General features: G+C 52.0%; 1 protein-coding gene across 1 annotated transcript; it reads right to left on the reverse strand.

Annotated features, from left to right (window-relative positions):
• Positions 1 to 450: 450 nt before the first annotated feature.
• On the reverse strand, positions 451 to 22,473 carry SCAMP2 (secretory carrier membrane protein 2). The gene is made up of 9 exons (XM_068555752.1): positions 22,309 to 22,473; positions 10,625 to 10,693; positions 10,088 to 10,186; positions 8,009 to 8,126; positions 7,350 to 7,478; positions 6,498 to 6,657; positions 5,269 to 5,370; positions 2,238 to 2,355; positions 451 to 1,981 (listed from the first exon to the last, which is right to left on the reverse strand). Exons 1-9 carry the CDS (start codon positions 22,363 to 22,365, stop codon positions 1,847 to 1,849), a joined length of 987 nt encoding a protein of 328 aa, XP_068411853.1. The 5' UTR covers positions 22,366 to 22,473; the 3' UTR covers positions 451 to 1,846.
• Between the last annotated feature and the right edge of the window lie 587 nt (positions 22,474 to 23,060).

A 23,060-nucleotide genomic window follows, 5' to 3' on the forward strand; every position in this document is an offset into this window, starting at 1 on the left:
AACCAGCCAGGGAGTAGAGGAGCCAGACGCGGCGTCTTCACTGTCTCCTCTCGCCTATGGCTGGTGTGCCTCAGCCCCTACCCTATGGGCCACTCCCATCCTCCCAAGTCCAACAGACACGAGGACAAGTTTTTTTTTTTTTTTTAAATAAATTTATTTATTTATTTATTTATTTTTGGCTGTGTTGGGTCTTCGTTTCTGTGCGAGGGCTTTCTCCAGTTGCGGCGAGCAGGGGCCACTCTTCATCGCGGTGCGCGGGCCTCTCACCGTCGCGGCCTCTCCCGTCACGGAGCACAGGCTCCAGACGCGCAGGCTCAGCAGTTGTGGCTCACGGGCCCAGTTGGTCCGCGGCATGTGGGATCCTCCCGGACCGGGGCACAAACCCGTGTCCCCCGCATTGGCAGGCGGACTCCCAACCACTGCGCCACCAGGGAAGCCCGAGGACCAGTATTGTCTGAAAATGTCTTGTTTTTATTTAAGGACAAAATTGAGACATAACATATACATTTGTACACAGAGAAAAACATACCAGAAAGGAGTTTACAAAACCTTGGCCACTACCATTATCATTCAGTGGCTCTGGGGCTGTGTAAGCTGGCAGCCTGAGGGCTGTCTCTGGGTAGCAGGTTGGCCAGCTTTTTGAGAAGTCCCCTCAGTCCACCCACCAACTCCTACCGCCTCTGGAGGACAGGGTACAGGTTTTAACCGTGAACTCCTAAGCACCCATCACAGTGACACACCTCCTTGGGAATCCCCAGGACTAGTGGAAGGTGACCTAGACTCTACTTGGGAGTATGGGAGAACCCTAGAGGATTAGTCTGGAACCCTCAGAAAGGTGGCCTGAAGGATGCAGTTCTGAACTGATTCCCCCTGCCCTCCCTATGAGTCATACAAGCTAGATATTGCTGATGGTGAGGGGCAGGGGTGGGGTAGAGTCAGGCCAAGGGAAAAGGCAGCTATCTCTCCGGAAGAGAAGAAATCAAAACAGACAGGACCAAATAAACCACAACCAAACAGTCAAACCCACCTTCCTAGAAGACAGCCAAAGGCTGGCCAAGACAACTTTGGGTCGGCGTCCTCTATCCCTCCCAATTCGCAAAGCCCTACCAACCCCATTGCACATTCAGTAAGTCTAAAGAGGGAAGGGCCCCAGAGGGCACACTGGGAGGGTGCAGGGGGCCTAAAGGGCTATGCAACTGTTTGTGAGAAACATGAGGCAGGAAAGACGCTGGGGCAACCAGGCCAGAGGCTCTGGAAGCCCGGAGACCACCCCAGCGATCTGAGCAACAGAGCTCAGACTGCAGCTCATCTAAAGGGGAGCCCTTAGGAGGCTACCCAAGCCTGGGCAGGAAAGAAGGGCAGGACTGTGGGAGCCACAGGCTGGGTCTGTGACACCAGATTCAGGCCAGGCCTGCTGGGGAAAGAGTGGAATCTCAGAACTCCAGCAGAAATAAAACTCCAGCTGGGGTGGGCCCAGGGCAGCCAGTGACCCCAATTGTTTACATGTGTGTCTGTATGTGTGTGAGTACATGTGTGTGTATGTGTGTAGGGAGAAGAGAACTTCAGTCCCGCTGCTTCCAGAGGACAAAAAAATCCTACCAAACCACCACCAGAGAAGGAAAGACAGCTGTTTTTTTTCCTCTTGTGTAAAAAACAGTTCCCGTCCCTCCCTCCACTTTCCTCAGGTGGAAGGGAGAGCTGGTTGCTGAGGAAGGAGGAAGAGCCATGGGCAAGACCCTCCCCAGGTCTGTGCTGGGCATAACCACTGCTTAAGGCACCCACGGAAAGTGCAGCTCAGAAGGCAGGTGAGAGAAAAGGCCAGGGCAGAGGAAGAGAGTCAGGAGGACTAATTCCCCTGGAAGGCTCCTCGGGCAGCAGATGAGGCGGCGCTGCGGAAGGTCCTGTTACTGAAGATGCCCTGGGAAAACTCCTCTTGGGCCTGCTGGAAGCTGGCCCCCGTCCGGCGGTACAGGGAGTGCACCTGCGGAAAGAGGCTGTGGTGAGAAAAGCCCCGCCTTGTGGGCCACCAGGAACCAAGTCATCCAGGTTATATTCCCAAGGGAGCCACCACAAACCCCAGCCTGCCTGACCTCCCACCTAGAACCCTGGAGGAAGCTGCTGGACCTTTGAGGACCCAGGAGGCCCAACTGCTGTAGTGACGAACACCCCCATGCAGAAGGCAGGAGAGAGGTGCCTGCTTCCTTGGGTTTGCAGCTGGCCCAGCACCCACCACTCACCCGCTTCAGGAGGAAGAGTGAGAGCACGGCACAGAGGGTGAAGAAGCCAGCCACCACCATCATGATGATCGACACAGCCAAGTCTTGCTTCAGTATAGACAGGGCTGCGATCCAACCACTGCAAGGGAGGAAGAGGCCGGAGGGGGTGTAGTGGGATTGGGCCCCAGAGCTCCCCGTGAGGGGCTCTTCTCCAAATGGCCACTGTGTGCTGAACACTGCCCAGGCATCTCCCTGCAGCACAGAGCCCTGTGGGCCAGAAACCCTTGGCCTGTGAGAGGCCAGGCCTCTGTGAAGGCCATCAGGCCCCACACTGCCCATTGGGAATCTTTGGGCCATGTGAGGTCTGGAAGGGAGGATGTGGCTGCTGCCTTCACAGTCAGGAATAGCCCTGGGTAGAGCCTTTTCCTGCTGCTCTGGGGGTTAGGGGGACATGGAAAGCCTGGCTGCTCACTCCTGAGGGCCCTCCCTCTGGGAAGGAGGACCACTGGCCAACCCACTACATTCATCCCCTCACCTCAGCTCCTCCCACTGCAGCTCAGGGACAGCCCCTCTGCCTCCAGCCAGTCATGTCTCCTTCCTGAGCCCCAGTGTCCTCATCTATAAAGGGGATGTCCTCACATTTTCTGATTTAAAAACTTACTACAAAGCTATAGCTATCAAGACAGTACGGTACTGGCATCAGGACAGATGTATAGATCAATGGAATAGAATTGAGAGTCCAGAAACAAACCTATGTATTATCGTCAACTGATTTTTTTTTTTTTTTTGGCCGCGTGGCATGTGAGATCTTAGTTCCCCGGAAGCGTGGAGTCCCAACCACTGGACTGCCAGGGAAATCCCAATCGTCAACTGATTTTTGACAAGTGTGCCAAGACCACTGAATGGGGAAAAAATGGCCTCTTCAACAAATGGTGCAGGGACAACTGGATATCCACATGCAAAACAATGAAGGGGGACCCTACTTCGACCACATACAAAAATTAACTCAAACCTAATAATAACTAAACTATTGGATTTCATCAAAATTTAAAACCTTTGTACATCAAAGGATACTATCAAGAGTGAAAAACACACAGAAAGGAAAAAATTTATATCTGATAAGCAGCTACAATGCTGAATATATAAAGAACTCAACAATAGACAACCCAATTACTAAATTAGCAAACGATATGAATAGACATTTCTCCAAAGAAAATATACAAATGGCCAAACAAGCATACAAAAGATGGCCAACATCACAATCATTCAGGAAACAGCAATCAAAACCACAATGAATTACCACACTTCTCGATTGGCTATAATAGAAAAAAGGAAAAAAAAGAGGAAAATAACAAGTGCTGGTGAGGATATGGAGGGGCCAGAACTCTCATACATTGCTATTGGGAACGTGAAATGGTTCAGCCTCTGCGGGAAACAGTTTGGCAGTTCCTCAATAAATTACACACAGAATTACCATATGACCCAGCAATTCCACCCCCGGATACACACCCAAAAGAACTGAAAACAGGTACTCAAAAACCTGTACACAAATGTTCACAGCAGCACTATTCACAACAGCAAAAAGGTGGAAACCCAAATGTTTATCAAGCGACGAGTGGATAAACAAAATGCAGTTATCTCCAAAAACAATGGAACATTATTTAGCCATAAAATGGAATGAAGTAATAACATGAACCTTGAAAACATTATGCTAAGTGAAAGAAGCCAGGCACAAAAAAGCCACATGTTGTATGATTCCGTTTATATGAGATGTTCAGAATAGGCAAATCCAGAGAGACAGAAAGCAGTTCAATGGTTGCCAGGGGCTCAGGGAACAAGGGAACGAGGGAATGAGGAATGACTGCTTAATGGGCATGGAGTTTCCTTATGGGGTGAAACAAATGTTCTGAAACTAGACAGTGGTGATGTTTGCACAACACTGTGAATGTACTAAATGCCACTGAATTGTACATTTTAAAATGGTTTAAGTGGTAAATAAAATGATAAATTTTATGTTATGTGTATCTTACAATCAATAACAAAAAAGGGAGGGGGGATTATATCCACCCAATCGGGGGGATTCTGAGGTGAGATGAGAAAGGCACTGGGAGGCTGGAGGCTGCAGAGCTCATCCAGGCAGGGCAGTGAGGGGATGAGCCAGGACCAGAACTCAAGCCTTCTGGCTCCCAGTCCGGGGTATAAACAGCAGTTATTAATCACAGCCTTTTACCAGGACCTCACTTAGGGTAATGAGTAACGAAACTGGGTCACCAGTCAAAGAGAAAAGGGGCCAGATTAGAAACAGCAAGGTGAGAAGGAAGAGGGGTGGGGGGAGGGCAGCGTGCACTTGCTCCTAGTGCGAGCTGAGTCACCCCTCCCCACCACTCTGGACTTGCCAGCTCCACTGGAGGGAGGGGACCAAAATAGTACAGCCCTTCCAGGCTCAGGCTTTCAGCCAAGTGCCAGCCTGACCTTTCTGTAATGTTCCCTGTGCACTGGAGCAGAAAGGAAAACATCAGCCATCGGCTTTTCTTTCTGAGACTAATTCTGAGCTGAAGACTGCAGTAGCCAGGGCACTCAAGCCAGCTGTGCTCAAGGAGAGCAGCCAGAAGGAGCCGATCCACGAGGGGCAAGGGCTCCATCTCCTGAGATGACAGGGCCTCTGGAAAAAGTCACAGTTCACAGGTTGCAAAGGCCAGGACACCCATCAGCAGCTGCCCAAACCTCAGGGCTTGTCTGGGGCCTGTGAGAGTAGCACCGGCCTCTAGGAGGGCGTGGCAGGAGAAAAGGAAGAGGAGGCCACCCAGGGCAGCACACAGCCCTGGTAGCCTAGGATTCAGGCCAAATCCACTCACAATGCCCCAGAAAGTGGTGAGCAAGGCAAGACAGTGCGTGTAGGTTACCAGTGAAGAAGTGGACGGGGGCACGAAGGCAGACCCCAGCTGACCCACCGTCCCCTCTCCCTGCCATGGTGGAAGATGGGTCATCTGCAGGGGCTTTCTAGGAGCAGAGAAACAGGGCACAACTCCCTCTGTGCTGCCCCAGCTCTCACCTGTCCCCCAAGCTAGGGATGCCGACCAACTGGATGATGTAGATCCCTATTTGACAAAAAAATACAAAGAAGAACACGAAGAAGCTGAAAGAGTTGTCGGACCTGTGGAGAGAGGGGGAAATGAGAAGTCACAAGAGGGTTTGGGGCTCATTCCTCAGCCTTCCTCACTTGCTATGACACCTTCCTCGCTAGGAGCCAGGAGGTAGGATGCTAGTAGAAAGAGCTCCAGTGGGCCAGCCACACTGTCCATAAGGACACAGGCACTCACCACCGTAATCAAAAAGGGCTTGCCTTCCACTGCCTTCCAATTTAAGGGGTCAGTGCTTGACTCCTTCCTCAAAGAACTAATAAAGTTGCTCACCCCAAGGACAATGTAAACAGCCTAACAGTCCATTTCCTGGAGTACTTATTTGCATTATAACAGGGAAGAAAATCTAAGCCTGTTATAAAAATGATAAATCTTTTATAATAAAACTGTAGTCCTGGGCGGAAGAAAAGGTATTTGGGGAGTAGGGAATATCAGACAAAACTGGTGTTTTGAGTACTTCCATCTCGGTGTCCTGGAGGGCTAGATAGAATACAGTGAGAGTGCAGGTTTTACCTGCTGAGTGCATGGGAGGGTTCAGCCACTTGCCCCGCCCCCTGTTCCAGGGGCCTGAAGGGCTCTCTGTCCTGAAAGCATCAACTCTGAGGCACAATTCTAAAAGCCCTAGGGGGGTGTGAGGTGGATTCATTCATGTCCACAGAATCGACTCTAGGTCAACCGGTCAAATACTGGCACTCGGCGATGCTCAAGAGTTATTGGGGAGGTGGGGGAGGAGCAGAAATGAGCATGGAGGGGTAAGCCACTGAGAGCTTATCCGACTCTGTCAGACTCTGTCTGACTATCAGAGAAGTCCCACTTCTATCAGAGAAGCACACCCTCTTCCCAGTGACTAAAATCCCACCGAACCAGACAAACTGGGAGCAGGGGGAAGGCAAGTAAGGCTCCTGATTTCCTCTCTAGGTCTCCTGTGTCTAGTCCAAGGACAGGGCCCAGAGCAGACTTCAGGTACAACTGAGGAAAACAGCTTTCCTGTCTGCTCTCACTATGGGTGGAAATGGGAAAGTGAATTTCCCCACCAATCCATTCTGCTCTAAGACTGGGATGGGGCCCCAGGGCTTATGGCCCGTGGCCTGCAACCGGGGATGCCAGCCATACACTCACCCCTTGCCCCAGCCCCACTCACCTAAAAGCCTTGTAGATGGGTCGGTACCAACAAAGGAAGGCACAGGGGGTGAAGATCACAAACCACAAGATCGAGAGGCCAAAGTCTACTCCCCTGGAGGTGTCGACTAAGAACCAGGCCAGGCAGGCAAGCAGGTTCAGAAACAGAGTCACTGAATGCACTGGGGAAGGAGAGGGGAGAGAGAGGCTTGTACCAAGGTGACTGAAGGCTTCCCCAACAAGGCAAACCACCCCCTGCAGAGGAAATGAAGTCCAGGCTATGAGGGCAGCTGCAGAAATACTAGAGGACCTCAGTCTGTACACCGGCAGGGTTAGCTCCCAAATCCTGGTTTTCTGCGACCTTAAAACCAAGGACCAAACCAAGTTCCTAAGAGACGAAGGGACAGCCTAGGTATCTGAGGAGTGGCAGTGGAGGGGCAGATGCAGACCCAAGGGCTGACCCTTGGGGAATGAAGTCTTTTTCTCAGCAACTCTTTCCCCTGGTCCTGCACAGCCCACAATGGAGCTACAGGAAGTCTTTTATCCTCACTCTTAGGAGCTGAGGGGACTGTGGGGAGGGGAGGCCTTCACCTAAGGAGGGTCCTTTAGCGCAGTGAGCTCTGCAGGAACTCAGAAGCCTCCAGCTAGTCCCACCCTACCTGATCCATGGTCTGGACTGGCCCTTGAGGGGAGGTTCCTAGGACAGGCAGCAGACTGTAGAAGGCCAATTATGTGGGCAGAAGGCACCCCCCAGCCCAGCCCAGCACCGAGAAAGGCTGGAGCCCGCCAGGGAGGAGCAGCCAGAGCAGAGATAGGGCTCTCGAGTCACAGCCCATTTCACCCTGGAGCTCAAAGGGGCAGGAGCGGGACTCACACATCCAGAGATAGTAGAGCATCTTGCATATCCGCTGGTAGTCAGCAGGGATCTCTGTGGAGAAATCCTGATAGAAGCAGGGCTTGACAGGGCACCACATGGGCAGGGGCGGCCAGTTGTTCTCTCTCACTGTGTGGAAAGAGGTGAGGAGGTGAGCCCAGCCTCAGCAGCAGCTTGGCGGAATGCACACACCGGCCTCGTTCATGGGCCAAACCAGGGCTCCCAGAGCGGCGCCAGCAGGCGGGGCTCGGGGTCTACGGATACGGAGTGGGATGGGAAAAGGGTGATGGGACACAAACACCCATGAGCTCACTCAAAGATAACGGACCCCAAATGTACTGGGAAACACAGAGCTCAACAGCCTAAGTGATTATTTTCAGTAACAACCAGACCATAAGCGCAAAGGGTCATCATCATGAGTAAGGAGTCCTGGGACCAGTGCCCCCACTCTATCTAAGAATTCTAGAGCTGGGAAGGAGTGCAGAAATAATCTATATCCATTAGGACTACATGGCAAGTCTCCTGACCTCCACCTTACTTGGTATTCCCCAGGGCCAACGCCATTCTAAGATGAACAAGAGCTCAGCAAAGCTCCGAGGCTGCCCCAGAACAAGAGGGCTCGGGGAACTCCCTAAGCCAAGCACGGCAGCCTCCCTTACTGTGTAAGCTGGCCACAGTGTTCTGCAGCTCCCGCTCCTTGCGTTCCAGCTCAGCTGCTTTCCTGTCCAGTTCTTCCTGCTGCCGGAGGAGGCTCGCCTGGGCTGCAGAGGCCACAGCCTGGAGGGAACAGAGGAGGTGGCGGGTGGCCAGACACAAGAGACAGTGAGACAGTGTCAGCATGAGCAGAAGTCAGAGGGGCCTTGCCCCCATGCAGGGAGAGCCCACAATCCTAGCCCCAGGGTGTCTTGGGTACCTGAGACCACCGTAGAGAGGCCAAGGTGACCTGCCCCCTACCGCCTCTATACCACCTCTGGCTCCTTAGCCATTACCAGGGCTCTTCTCTCCCCTTCATCCCTGAGCTTGAGTTAGGGTTAGGGTTATTTCCCATACTGGAGTCCAGGCAAAGTTCAGTTAAAGTGATTTCTGGAGTAATGGCAAAGGGAAAAAGACCTCACTAGAAACTAACCTACAGCCAGAAACCCAGAGACCCAACCTCACTTGAAGAGTGTGGGTGGGTGGGTGGGTGAGGCGGGGGTGTGTATGTGTGTGTATGTGAAGGGGAAACAGTGCAAACCTGCCAGCAGTGCAAGGGGAAGGGAGATACTTGAGCGCAGCCTTGGGTACCCAGAGCCTCGGGGATCTATGTTTAAGCACCCCCCCGCCCCACCCCCAGGAGCTGCCCAGAGGTCCACCTGAACTGTTACCCAGTATAACCCAGGACAGCCCTTTAGGCTTGGCCCTGCTTCGCCTGGCTTTCATGGCATGAAGAGTCCAAGCTTTATCCCTCTCCAGGCAGAGCCGGGCCTCTGAGTGAGGCAGCTAGGAGACTACACGTGAGGCTGAATACAGCTGGGCTTGGGTCCGGTGTTCCAGCCCAGGGCCCTGCTCCTCCTGTTGGAACCTGGTTCCTCCTGAATTCTACAGTCCTCTTTAGGGAGTAGGTATCAAACAGGTCATCTCACAGGATAACAAGGCAGGCATACCTGTACATACGTAGCTGCGCGCGTGCGCGCTCTCTCTCTCTCCAAAAGGCGTTCTCCAAAGAGCTAAGGCTGCCTTCAGGAGGTAAACTTCAGGCAGTGGGGGCGGAAGAATTGACCACCCGAGACCATGTGGAGGGGCTTAGCCTCCTCTCCCAAGTCTGCAACTTCAGCTGAGTAGGACCAGGTCCCTACGGCCCACCACCCAGCCGAGCAGGAAAGTCACCCTTGCCTCTAAGCCTTGCCTCACCTCCACAGGGTTCTAGGGCCATGGGTGGGGCTCAGGAGCCCAGGCAGGGCAGAACGTTCAGAGCAAGTCCAGTCAGACGGTAGGAGCAGCCTGGGGCCCACTAGAGTCCACAGCCCAGCTTGGGCAGGCTCCAGGGGCCTTGCCCTCACTCTTGCTCATCTATACTTTGCCTACCTTCGGAAGGTTTCGCATGTAGCTGTCTCTGAGAATACTATCTCCTCCTAGTAGCATCTGCCTCTCTGAGAGCTCGCTCACTGCCAGGAATCTGGTAGGCAGGAACTTGCTGGCCTGTCTAAGCAGGAGCTGCAACATACAACTCCACTGTGGGCCATGCTCACCGGGGGCAGTGAGGAGCGTGGGGTAGGGCAGTGAGGCATGGAGGGGAGTGTCGGGCACAAAGCAGACAGATTCACAGTATTTGGTGAACGGACAAAGGAAAACAGGAAGGTGGGCAGGAATAAATGAGGTTAAAAAAAAAAGAAGGAGGAGAGAGAGAGAGGGAGAGAAGAGAGATTCTGGGCCCTGCGTAAGAGAGAACAAACCAAAGGCCCAAGGAGGATGTGGAATGGCACAAAAGAGGCAAATGCTCTCTCTGACACCAAGGACCCTGGCCTGGTGAGTAGAGCTTATTTTGGGTGGTGGAAGTAGGGTGGGGGGAGAGGACATAGGTTAGCAGAGCAGACTCTCCATCTGCAAGTGACCAACTTCCAAGAGATGATCCAGAGGGCCCTGAAAGGGGAGCCAGGGATGAAAGCCCTCTGCCCACCCCTCAATCTCAGGGCTCAGCTACTGGTCTGGGTGTGTCCCTTTCTAGAAAGGAGCGGTCAGAGGGATCTTGTCAACAGTACCTGGGGGGTTGGCTGTGTTGGCTCCACTGAGGGCTGGAGAACTGCCGGCTGCGAGGGCCCAGGGAGCTGTGTGACAGGAACCGTTGTCGCTGCATTTGTCTGCATGGGGCAGATCAGAGGAGGGACGTGAGTGGGCCTCCACTAGTTGGCCATGTGGGGACAAACCCACAGCAGGGTGAGTGATATGCCCCTGCCTGTGACGGGCACTCCCTCTGGGCCTGCCCTGGGCCTCCTTCCGCAGCTTCTTGGCCAACGAGCCTCAGGCTCTGGGTGATGTGATGCTTAACCCAGACCCTTGCTGGATCCAGAGCTCCCCAGCATTGCCTGGCCCTGTTCCGGGAGGCGCCCAGATCATGGATCCCAAGGGGAGAATGGATGAGTTCCTCATCCTTACCCCACCCCCCTGAGTTCACATTAGGACTGTCCCTTTGAGGACTGCAGCTTTTCTGTTTCTGTCTCTGCCAAGTCTCCTTACCCCAGAGATGCCAGCACCACCCAGAGGACCCAGGGACTCAGAAAGAGGGCACGCTCACCAACCTCGGAGAAGGGGTTGAATTCAGCCAGGCCTCCTTGTGGCGCACTGGTCAGCTGGGTCACAGAGGGATCCTGAGAAGGTGAAAAAGAGCCATTAGACGCTAGGGAAAAGGGAGAACCTTGGTGAGGAAGAGGGAGATCACCATCTCTCGGCCCCTCCCAGGGACACCTGGCTGAAGTGAGGTTGCTGATGGCCCTTCCTAGTGCCCTGGAAAGCCTCTCCCGAAGGCTCCTGTGCCCAGCCCCTGCCACACCACAGCTGCAATCGCTTCTCCCTTTCTGGAAACGGAGCAGTTCAGCCCAGAGGACTTCCCGGAAGAGACCCAGAGCAAGGTCTACACTCTGAGGCGTGTGAATAGACACCACACATGTTCCTATTAGTGCCCTTTAGAAATTCAAAATGGTTAGAGAATTCCCTGGAGTTCCAGTGGTTGGGAGTTGGCGCTTTCACTGCTGGGGCCCGGGTTCAAGCCAGTGAACTAAGATCGGGGAACTAAGATCCCACAAGCCACGCAGCACAGCCAAAAAAAAAAAAAGAGGGGGCTTCCCTGGTGGCGCAGTGGTTGAGAATCTGCCTGCCAATGCAGGGGACACGGGTTCCAGCCTTGGTGCAGGAAGTTCCCACATGCCGCGGAGCAAATGGGCCCGTGAGCCACAATTACTGTGCCTGCGCGTCTGGAGCCTGTGCTCCGCCACAAGAGAGGCCGCGATAGTGAGAGGCCCACGCACCGCGATGAAGAGTGGCCCCCGCTTGCCACAACTAGAGAAAGCCCTCGCACAGAAACGAAGATCCAAAAAAGAAAAAAAAGAGAGAAGAAAGAAATTTAAAATGGTTTATAGTATTCACCTCCAGGGAGGGTTTGTTTTGTTTTTTTGGAGGGGAAGCAGGTGGGCAAGGTGGGTAAATGAGGTGGCGGGGATGGATACGTACTTTTCACTTTCTAACCTCTCTGTACTGTTTTATTTATTATTTTACAGAAAACATTTATTCCTCTTATTTTTTAAAGGACAGTTTAAGATTCTGGAACAAAAACATGCTGCTGGCTGCCAGTGCTAATTTTATTAAATCATGCATACTTGCTAGGAATACAGATATGAAGGACTCAGATGAAAAGCCAAGAAATTGTTTTGGGGTTTTTTTTTCCAGATTCTTTTCAGAAAATGCAAAAATGTCCTCAGAACACAGCCTTTTCCCGAGTTTTCAATCTTCCCTTTCCCGTCTTATCTCTGCCGAGGCCAACCCTTCATGCTGAGGGCCTCACGCAGGGATCTCCACCACCCTCTCCACCAGAGCAGCTTCCATGCTGGCCTGACGCTGGGCTGTCTTCATCCTGCCCCTCACCCAACAGAGCTCCTGTACACTCCCTCCCCTTCCCCATACAAAATAGTATGGGACTCAGGTCCAGCTGGACAGAGATGCCTCTGGGGGAAACAGCTGCCACCAGACTCTGCCAAGGTCCCCGTTATAAGGCCTCACCTAGGCTCCCCTGTCTGTACACCTCACCCCTAGTCCCTCACTACTGGTCCGGATGCTCCTGTCCTTCATGCCCAGCTTCCCCTCCAGCAGGAAGCCTCCATAGATTGGATTCTTAAACACAATGTTAACAATAGACAGATCCTCAGAGAACCACCCCTCAATTTTTAGATGTGGAAACGGATATTTGCCACAGTGCAGTACTTGTCCTAGGTCTCAAAATGGGAGCTGGCTCGCTATTCTGAACATTTACAGAGCCAGGGGTCAGCACCAAACGTGCCTTTTTCACACACACTAACTTCCTACCAAGGCCATCAGCTCCTAGAAGGTGAGCCTGTGTCTGCAGGGCCCCAGGGTCTAGCCCAGCCCCAACTCACTTCCCGCCTCTGGATGGTCCTTGTCCTCTGCACCTCACCCAGTCTCCTCTGCAAAGAGGCAGTGTGGCTGTGTCCTTTCTGATGGACACCATCCCTGCCTGGTGGCTCCTGCAACTTGGATAAAGTGACAAGGTGAGGCTTGAGAGGCCACCTGAAGTTGGAGGAACTGGCCTTGAGGTTATTTGTTGGCTGAACATCTAGCAGATTTCTCCCAGAATTACTGAGCTGCCTTCCTGCATGAAAGATCTGGGGCTCAGTATCTGTTCCCCTTTCAGACTCTGCAGACATCAAGCCACAGCAGAGAAAGTGAGCTGAAGTCACTGAAATCAGATCCACTGTCCAAGGAACTTGAGTCTGTCACTACAGGACAAGGACAGCAGGGCAGCTCTGGCAGCAGTTTCAGGAGCCAGCGTACATGCCTGGCTGTGGTACGCATGTTTAACAGGCAGCCTCCAGAGCCATGAAGAGATGTCATTTCCTTTACCAAGGTCAGCCAGAAGAGGATTCTGGGAGGCAGGGGGACTGACTACCCTATCCATAGTGATCCCTCCTCCTTTCTCTAAAATCTTAAAAAAATTGGCCCTGGACCCTCACCAGCCTCACCACAAACAAATCCTGTCTCCTCTAGCAGGCTATAAACTCTGCAGCCAGGTGTTTCTGGATCTAGTTCATATTTCTGGCTCCCTAGCGCTTGGTGAAGAGAGCCTGATGCAAGCAGAAGCTCAGGTAATGTCTGAGAGTAAGTGCTAGATGCTGTAGGCCCTCCTCTGCTTTCTCCGGGAGGTACTGCCCAAATGCTAGGGCACACAGAAGGGGAGGGCCACTTGCATCACAGCAGCAGCCCTGGGGCCCAGAAGCACCTTGCCTGGGAAAAGGAGCCTGGAACACTCTGGGAGACACGGGTACTTTCCACCTGAGGAGACCTAGGCTCTTTCTTAAAGATGTATATGGCTTCAAGAGAGGCTGAGGCCTGGTGAGAAAGGGAGGGAAGAAGAGGGACAGACAAGGGAGCAGACGTTTACTGAGTGTCTACCATGTGCCAGGCTCATCACACAGCGATGCTACTGTGGAATTCTAGTCACATCCCAGAACTGGCCACTGTGTCAAGCCACCAGAAAAGAAGGTTCTACCAGGTTCTTTTTCAACCTGGTTCCTCGACAGAATTAAGCCCCACTGCCCCAAGGCATCCACTGTCTGCAATGACTTGACTTCTCTCCTGCGCATCTAGAACAGTCCTGGTTATGTTCCATCCTTGGGAGAATGGAGAAAACACTAGGTCCACTCAGCTTCTGTGTTCCACAGCTCAGCTGAGCAGCACTGGCTGAGAAAAGCTACAACACACCTCCTCATTCAACCTCACAACCATCCTGTGAGGGAGGAGTATGCACATGAAGAAAGCCCCAGCTCAGAGAGGGGAAGTAGCTCATCCAAGACCTCAGGGACTGTAGTGGCTGAGCCAGATTTTGTTTTTGTTAGTTAGTTAGTCAGTTAGTTAGTTATTTAGTTATTTATGGTCGCGTTGGGGCTTTCTCTAGTTGCGGCAAGCGGGGGCTACTCTTCGTTGCGGTGCGCGGGCTTCTCATTGCAGTGGCTTCTCTTGTTGTGGAGCACGGGCTCTAGGGTGCGCGGGACTCAGTAGTTGCGGCCTGTGGGCTCAGTAGTTGTGGCTCGAGGGCTCTAGAGCGCAGGCTCAGTAGTTGTGGCGCACGGGCTTAGTTGTTCCACAGCATGTGGGATCTTCCCGGACCAGGGTTGGAACCCGTGCCCCCTGCATTGGCAGGCGGATTCTTAACCACTGCGCCACCAGGGAAGTCCCTGAGCCCAATTTTGAATCCAAGTCTGTCTGTCTCCAAAGACACGAGTGGTAAACCTGAGTGGGCAGTGCGTCCCCAAAGCCTGGCTTGGGGGCTGACCAACGGAAGGTGTTCAGTCAACGTGGGGTTGAGGGGTCGAGGGATGCTGACAAGGGCACCGTGAGTGACTGGGACGACTGCTTCTGCTCGGCTCTTTATTCCCGGACTTCAAAGCAGTCTTTCCTGGCGAGCACCCCTGGTAGGACACAGGCAGAGAATCTTGCAAGTAAGGACCACACTGACTGGCCTGAATGAGGACCCTCAGATTTTACTCCAAGTCACAAGTAAGAGTCAACAGCAGCAACCTTCCTTCCCACTCACCCAGCATCAGCTGGCTCATAAGTGGGTCAAGTAGTTATTTAAAAGCATGGTAAAAGCTAAGTTTCAACTACAAAGAAGTAACCTGACACTCCCTCAGTGCCCAAAGGACTCAAACTGCTTAATGCCCTTTACTGAATTTATAACAAACAGAACGCTCCTGATCTCAGTTCTTTTCATTCAGCAAGCAGTCACAAACAGCGTGAGGGACACACCAAGAGGAAAAGGACGCAGCTCTTGCCCTTCTGGAGACCAAAATCTGGTAGCTGAGACACGTGCACACAGCACGAGAGTAAAAACAGGAGGGGAGGGGAGGGGAGGGGAGAGTAGGCCCAGGCGGGCTTGGAGAAAGGCACGGTTCCAAGAGGAGGGGAGGAAGGGGAGCAAAGGCCCAGTCGGTAAGCTCAGGCCACCACAGCTGCGGGGCAAAGGAACACTCTGTGGAGCTGGGGTGTGAGGGACTGAGAAAAAGAGGCAGCACAGCTAGGCTGCAACTCTGCCGGGGAAGGGGCTTGAAAAACACACTTGCTTTCACTAGTTTGGCAACCCCTTTCCATGCATCTCCCAGGTCCTGGCTGTGCTCGAGTTTACTGTGACTCTTCCCTGCTTTCCCACCCTACACTCCACCCAGGCTCCCAATGTGAGATTTATTTCAAGCTCCGAATAAACACATTAAATAAATACCTCATGGACTAAAAGAAACTCGGCCACTTTCTCCGGGAGGCAGAGTCACCAATACTTTGGAACCTCTGTGAAGTCCTATTTGCTTCAGCGACAAGGCTGTGTGTCATAGAATAAGAAGGGGCAGTCATCCCCAGATCGGCTGGCTGGGTCCCAGGCGTACAAAGAGCCACAGTTAACCTTGGTACTCTCTGAGCCAGAGCCTGAGAAGCCATCCAAAGGAAACATGAGGAAAATATGTAAAAATCTGTATCTGCCAATGTATTCATTGCACCAGTATTTACAACAGGGGGAAAAAAGCAGGGAATGACTTAAATATCCAGTGACAGCGAGCACAAGTACATTTTGGTGCACATCCCCTCAATGGCCTAAACAGCCACTAAAAATCACAGCTATGAACACAGGGCAGCAATAGAGAAAACGCTTGGTTATATGAATACCAAATGACGATTCTGTCAGAAGTACTCATATAGAAAACACATCAAAATAACAATGGTTGCAAAAGACTGGTAGAAATATGGATGATTTACTTTGTTTTACAAATTTTCTATAATGGGATTATGTTATGTTTACGTTAAACACACACGTACACCACGTACACACTTATTTTTAAAAAGAAAGCCTGAGGGGGGCTTCCCTGGTGGCGCAGTGGTTGAGAATCTGCCTGCCAATGCAGGGGACACGGGTTCGAGCCCTGGTCTGGGAAGATCCCACATGCCACGGAGCAACTGGGCCCGTGAGCCACAACTACTGAGCCTGCGCGCCTGGAGCCTGTGCTCCGCAACAAGAGAGGCCACGATAGTGAGAGGCCCGCGCACCGCGATGAAGAGTGGCCCCTGCTTGCCACAACTAGAGAAAGCCCTCGCACAGAAACGAAGACCCAACACAGCCATAAATTAATTAATTAATTAATTAAAAAAAAAAAAAAAGCGACAGCCTAAGAACCCACCAAATAAGCAACACGCACCTTGGGGCCTCCCTCCCTGCCACAGCAGTGATGTACAGAAGCACCCAAAAAAGTGAGTCTAAGTCCCCGGCCTGGCGTCGAGGCCCTCCCTGACCTGGCACCAGCTCTCCTCTCGGCACAGCCTGTCCTCAATCAAAGGGAGCCCCCGCCATCTCCTTCCACCTCAGTCTGTTTACTCCCTACACAAACCATTCCACACCAGCACAGGGCAAGGGCACCAAGAAAAAGCCTTGGTTCCTGCCCCCAAGAGGCAAATAGCACAGAGAACACAACAGAAGCCAGGGTAAGAAGCGACAGCACGTGATCAATGCTGAACAAGGTGCGGGCAAGTGCAATAGGCTCGCAGAGGAGGGAGTGAGGAAGCTGTCTGGAGACTCAGGGAAGGCTTCACTGAGGTGGCATCTGAGCTGGATCTTGAGAGAGGAAAGAAATTTAGCAAGCACTAAAGAGGGAGAGAAGAACAGCATTTGCAAAGACACAGCATCTTTAAAAAGAGCTTGCGTGTGTTCAGGGAGAAGGTTCTGGAGGCAGTGGGGCGAAGTGCGTATATAGAGAGAGGAGCACCAGGGACCCAGCCTGAAGAAGAGGTTAGGCCAGACTGCAGGGGTTCAGACTTCACCCTGTGGGCAACGTGGACAACTAGAGATTGTGAGCAGTGATCACCTCTGCCAGCAGTGAGGAGAGTGTGATGCGTGGGGAAGGAGGATGGTGGGAAGACTGGCTGGGACACAAGAATCCATGTGGGTGATAATAAGGCCTGAACTAAGGGATGACTCTGGAGATGGAGAAGAGGGTACGGGCTCCAGAGACCCTTCTCAGGTAGATGGCACAGGCTCAGCCACTCCCTGGGATGGTCGAAGTATGGAGTTACTGCAGGACAAGACGGGGAGGGGAGGGGAGGGGAGGGGAGGGGAGGAGAGGGTGCCACTGAGCAAGGCGGTCATGGGAGAAGAGGAACAGGATTTTCAGGAGCAGGTGTGTGGGAGTGGGGAGAGGATCTGAGAAGGTACTGAGTCGCACTGGAGAGACGTATAAAATGTATCTCGGGACTTCCCTGGTGGCGCAGTGGTTAAGAATCCACCTGCCAATGCAGGGGACACGGGTTTGAGCCCTGGTCCGGGAAGATCCCACATGCTGCGGAGCAACTGAGCCCACGTGCCACAAATACTGAAGCCCACGTACCTAGAAGCCACCAGAAGGAGAAGCCCACGCACTGCAATGAAGAGTAGTCCCTGCTCACCACAACTAGAGAAAGCCAGCACGCAGCAACAAAGACCCAACACAGCCAAAAAATAAATAAAATTAATTAATTAATTTTAAAAAAATGCATCTGGGTGGAATGGGTAGAAATGTCCAGGTGAGAGTTGGAAGTACTGGTTTGAAGCTCAGGAGAAGGGTGAGGGCTAGAGTTCTAGATCTGGGACCGCTGGTATGCAGATGCTATTCTGAAGCCATAAAAGTGGGAGGACTTACTTGGAAAGGTATACAGTGAGAACAAAGTCAAGGACAGAACTCCAGGACACCCTTAAAGGTATGAGACAGGAAGACAAAACAGACGGAAGGAGGTGAGAGTTACCAGTGTAAAGAGGCCAAGGACAGAGATAATTTCAAGAGAGACTGGCCAAACGAGCTTGTGCATCACAAGCAGCAGACATATCGTGGGCCCATGGCTCCCAGAGAGACCACAGGATCCAAGAGTGAGGAGGCGCCTGGGGCTGCGGGGGTGACAGTGCGTGGAAGCGACTTTAAGTTCTTGGCGCTCCTTCACCTGAGATACCTTCTCTTACCATATGCCAGGCTTTCTGCTCTCAGCTCAAGCCCTTCCTACCACGAGACTCTGCCTCGTTCCTCCTCAGATCCCTCACAGATCCTTTTGGCAAGTTTTGACTGCCCTTTACGCACCACGGCATGCTGTCATGATCAGTGAGCATTTCTTAGCTCTCCTGCCAGATTACAAGCTCTGACAGGCCATGTGCCCATTTATCTTGGTCACCTGCACAGGATCTTGGAGCAGCAGTGACTCAGTGATGTGCAAAAACATGTCAGCATCTCAAAGGAGCACTGCTGGACGGGTCACACCTTGCTAATTAATGTGCACGGCACTCTTTTCTTGAAGAAGCAGCAGGTACCCCTTGTTTGTCCTGGTTAAATATTACCATTTCTCTGAACCCAGGATCATCCTACACCAAGTGGCTCCAAAGAAAACTTAATAGTGTAGGGTCAGAGTTCAGCTGTGTCTCTGGCCTAGTGCTTTCGAACACCCAGCCTGGCTCCAGGCGCCAACCATAAAGTCAAGGACACCTCTCTCACCCCCTGCCCCCCATCTGGGCAGCTGTCTGGGATCAGTTAAACTATATGAACCTTGCCATTTTCAAATTTCTCGAGACAATGCTCCTGTTCCACAGGAAAGTTCTACCAGGTCCAACTGGTGGTTTTGAGAATTCCCAAAGGTACAGTCAAGCTGGAGCCCACCCTCTCTGGGAAGTGACAAAGCCCTCAGTGTCTGTGCAGGGAACTTCATGTAACTCTGCTCACACCCAAATCACGTTTCTGCCACCACTTTCTCCTCCCACAGGAGAGAAACGTTTTAAATCCTTGGAAGCAGCCACACCACTGAGATTATCTTTTAACTGCAAGGAGGCAACGTGTGAAAGTGATATGGTGTGATTTGGCAACTCATGAACGCTGAAAGGCTTTCTCTGTTCAGCACCACCAGCTAGTCCACTCCCCCTCCCTGAGATCAATGCCGACTGCCTGGGGTAACCTGGCAGATACGCCAAGTAGGAAAGCAGCCCAGGCATTTGCCTGGGTGAGCTGCTTGTTAGTGGACTGCTGAAAAAGAAAACGGGGAGTACAATGCCTACCTGTAGCCCTCAACCTCTTCATCACCCAAGACTTCCTGAGAAAATTCTGGCAACAGACATGCTGGAAAGAAGGACCTGCATACCCAGATGGTACAAAGCAGATGTGCCATAATTCACAGAGGGATTAGGGAGTGCCAGTGGAGGTTGGGAAATCAGCCACACTTGGCTTGCAGTTTCCTGCTTCCTCCTAGGAGTTTGGTAAAACCTCTTCTGCACTCTTGTGACAACTTTCCACTCACAGTGTTACTGTGCAGGAAGTTTTCTAATAATCCCACTATAACTATACACAAGGAGGGGATCATAAAAACCCATGCCCACAGTTCGGGGTGGGGATGAGAGTAGGGTATACCTAAAGAACATTTATAAGGAAGTCAACTTAAAGGCACACCAGGAGCTTCAGGGGATATTACAAGAGTTAGCAGAAAAAGGATTCTGTGGTTGAATAACTTTGAGAAAGGCTGGGTCAAACAAAGTTGAGGAAACATCTTTATTGTAGCATTTCTAGAAGCCTTTAACAAACTAAAAAGCCTGGTCAACTTTCAAGAAAAATGATTCCTAAACTTATTGGACCACAGAACCCTGAGCCCCTTTCAGGACTGGTATTACTCAGAACACATGCTGCATTACAGTACCATCTTAAAAAGCACAATACAATCCATATTATTCCAGCGCCATCCACTGAACAACAACAAAAAAGCTTACCTAATATTAATTTGTTGGCCTCAATAACGCCAAGGCAGTTTCAAACCTTTAAAACAGCACTGTCCTGAGAATGAGACCTGGATCTGAGTCCCTTCCTGCTTCAAATTAGCTGGTGACTCTGGTATGTCCCATCCTCCCTGGGTTCTTGGTTTCCTCATCTCTAAACTGAAGGGGTTAGAAGAGATTTCTGATGATGTTCCAGCTCTAAAAGTCAACCATGGACTCCGAACACTAAGTATATTTTTGTAAACCACCATGGAGGAAAAAAAAAAAGACTCTGCTCTGAAGGCCGGCTAGGTGTGACAGTTTCTGAGCCTATCTCCTCTCCACCTGCTCTCTCCTGAGCTCTGTGTCAACACCCTAGGTAAATGAAGCTGGGTTCACACCCAGTCACCCAAGGGCTGCACCCTCCCAATGTCCCAGCTCTGGCAGTCAGGGAAGCAGACACTACCATCACAAGGAGAGGGAGAGCAGCTCTCCAGAAGAAGGAGATCTGGGGCCTCACACCCAAAGCTCTTTCTCCCCACACAGCTGTGCGCCAAGAGGAAAAACCCAGCCCAGGGTCAGGAGGAGCAGAATCGCAGCCAGCCAGCTCTCTTCTTCCCACACAGGCTTCCCCTCCAGCTATTGCTCTTTACAGGACCACAGCTGCTTCCTGTCCTGCCATATCCTGGGGCTGCCTGATGGACAGACTGTCTTGCTTGAATGCAGAAGTTACTTCTACCACAGTTTGCACAATCATTTCTGGGGTTGGAGATATGGTTTAAGACTTTCAAGCTGCTATTTATACAGGGCAGAGTTTAGGCCAACTATTTGTCCCACTGCTAGCACTAAGGACAAGCTCTCTGCATCTTTGGACAGCTGACTGCCTCTGTCAGATGGCAGCAGACATTTTATTTCTGATTCTGACAGGACAAAAAAAAAAAAAAAAAGGAAGAAAGAAAAAGGCACATCATTACACAGCACACATACCAAAAGGCTACTAGATCCTTACTAAAACTCAAACTCCAGTATCATACAGAAGTTTTATAACTAAAGCAAAACAGTTACCTGAAGACACTGGCAGAAGAAAAAAATGCAAATGTTCTTTCTTTACTCAAATAGAGATGACTGCATTACGTAAGAGATATAGTCCTCCAAATAGTTCAAGAAGCATTAAGCTACATGAGGAATGTCAGGAATTTCCTGAGGTTACAAAGCTATCAAAATTTGCCTTGAGGGCTCCCAGTGGCTAAGTCACCTTGAGACCAAGAAAGAGACAAAATTTTTACTCTCAGACATTCATTCTAGTCTCCTTCGTGTTTGTCTAACCCCTGAAGGGATTCAAGGTGGGAAAGTTCATGCTGTGAGTTGCAGGAAGGACCCCTCCAAGAACTTCCCCTACACCTGCAGGAAACTTAAAGTTGCCAATGACCAAAATAAAGTACAAGCAGGATGAGTTCATGTGCCTGGTGACATCCTGACAAAGCAGAAAGCTCAGGGCTCATAAATCACCAGTCAGCACAAGCAAGCTTCCCTAGAACTGGTTTTGAGCAGACATGAAACAAGAGGCATAGGAACTTTGGAGCTAACAGGAGTTCCAATCCTTCATCATGGAAAAGAATACCCTTGTGCTCTTAGCTCAAAGGCAGAAGAATTTTGGCTTTAAATAGGAAGTCTCTTTCTTCCTCGGTCGATTGTTCAAAAGGTCAGGCCAGCTCATAGGTCAGTGTATCTCAACTACCCTGCCACCATACACAGGACCATCAGACCATCATTCCTTGCACTTCAAGACCCTCGGAGGCTCCTCACTTATCCTCCCTCCCTAACCTGGGCTCTCTCATCTAGCCAAAACCCAGTCCAAACTAGATCCATGGCCAAGGTGTGAAATTGTTATCAAGGCCGTATTTCAGCCTGGGTTACCAGCCTTCCTTTCCTGACAAATTTCAGGGGCTCTCCTATACCTTATAGACTAGTTGGCTGTGTGTATGTTGCGGGGGGGTGGTGTTCTTGGGATTTTCTCACATTTCTCCGTCCCACTAGAGGGTTCCACCTCCTTATTATGTTGCTGTCACCCCCTCTCCTAAAGTGACTCAAGGCTGGTGTCTCTCCAAGACTGCGGGATGTGGTAGCCACACTTCCCCTTCAGGTAAAGTCGCTTCTCTCCCTGAAGCTGGGGGTCTCCCTGATCGTGTATGCGCCAGTCCCCTTCCCCAGCAGTGTCCAGTTAGAGGGGCTACGTCCCGGGAGCTCGACAGTCCCACCTCTTCCCGGAGTACAGCACCCCGCCCCGTCCGCTATTCCACCTGCTGCTAGTCCCGCCCCCCAGACGCTACGATAGGCCAGCCCTCAAAGCCCGCTCTCCCATTGGGCAGACGGCCCGTCCCTCCTACGCCACGTCTCCCGGCTCTGGCGAAGAGGCCCGGGCGGCGGCCTTTGGCACTAGACAGCGCTGTAAGATGAGGGCTCTACCTGGAAGGGGTTTACGTCCACTGGGTCCGCGAAGGGGTTGGTGTCGAAAGACGACATGGCGGTCGGGGACCGACGGGGAAGCTCCGAGAGCGCTTCTGCCTCCGGGCACCCAGACCCAGCGGCACTCTGCGTGTAGACCCTCCACTTCCGGGAGCGAGGCAGCCGTTCTGGCGCAGGCGCAGCGTCCTCTCAGAGGGGCGTGGTCATGTGACATCACAGAAGTCCGCTCCGCCCTCCTGCCCAACCCACTGTGGAGCTGCTGGAGGGCGTTCCGCTTCCATTGGCTTTTTCGCTGTGCCTGTGCTTCAGGGGTTGGGGAGGCCCCGAGGGATTTGGGAGACAGAGGAGGGGCTGGAGCCGTTGCCAACGGCCTCTCGGTCAGATAGGTTCCAACATGGTATTGGGAACTCCCCAAAGTGGAGCTGGAAACTTAACCCCTTTGCTTTCTTGGAGGGCAAGTTTGGGAAGTACGCACTGGTTCAGGCAGGGGACAGAAGTTCGAGCCAACGGCGGGAGCGGGGAATGGAGTTCCTGACTCGAGAGGACTTCGCCAAGCTAGGAAAGGGTTCTGGTGGTAGGAGCCGAGCAGAGAGGTTTTTTTCGGAAGAACCGACCGTGCACCTGTCGCCCACACTAGCTGAGCCCTGCTTCTCTTAGGCCTTGTCCCCGGATGTCAAGTTTTATCGTTTTAGGGATGAGGATCCCTGAGCCCAGACAGGTTTAGGGCCTGAGCTGGGATTAACCTGCGCATC

This window comes from Eschrichtius robustus, chromosome 1, assembly GCF_028021215.1.
Source record: "Eschrichtius robustus isolate mEscRob2 chromosome 1, mEscRob2.pri, whole genome shotgun sequence".
Classification (NCBI taxonomy): domain Eukaryota; kingdom Metazoa; phylum Chordata; class Mammalia; order Artiodactyla; family Eschrichtiidae; genus Eschrichtius; species Eschrichtius robustus.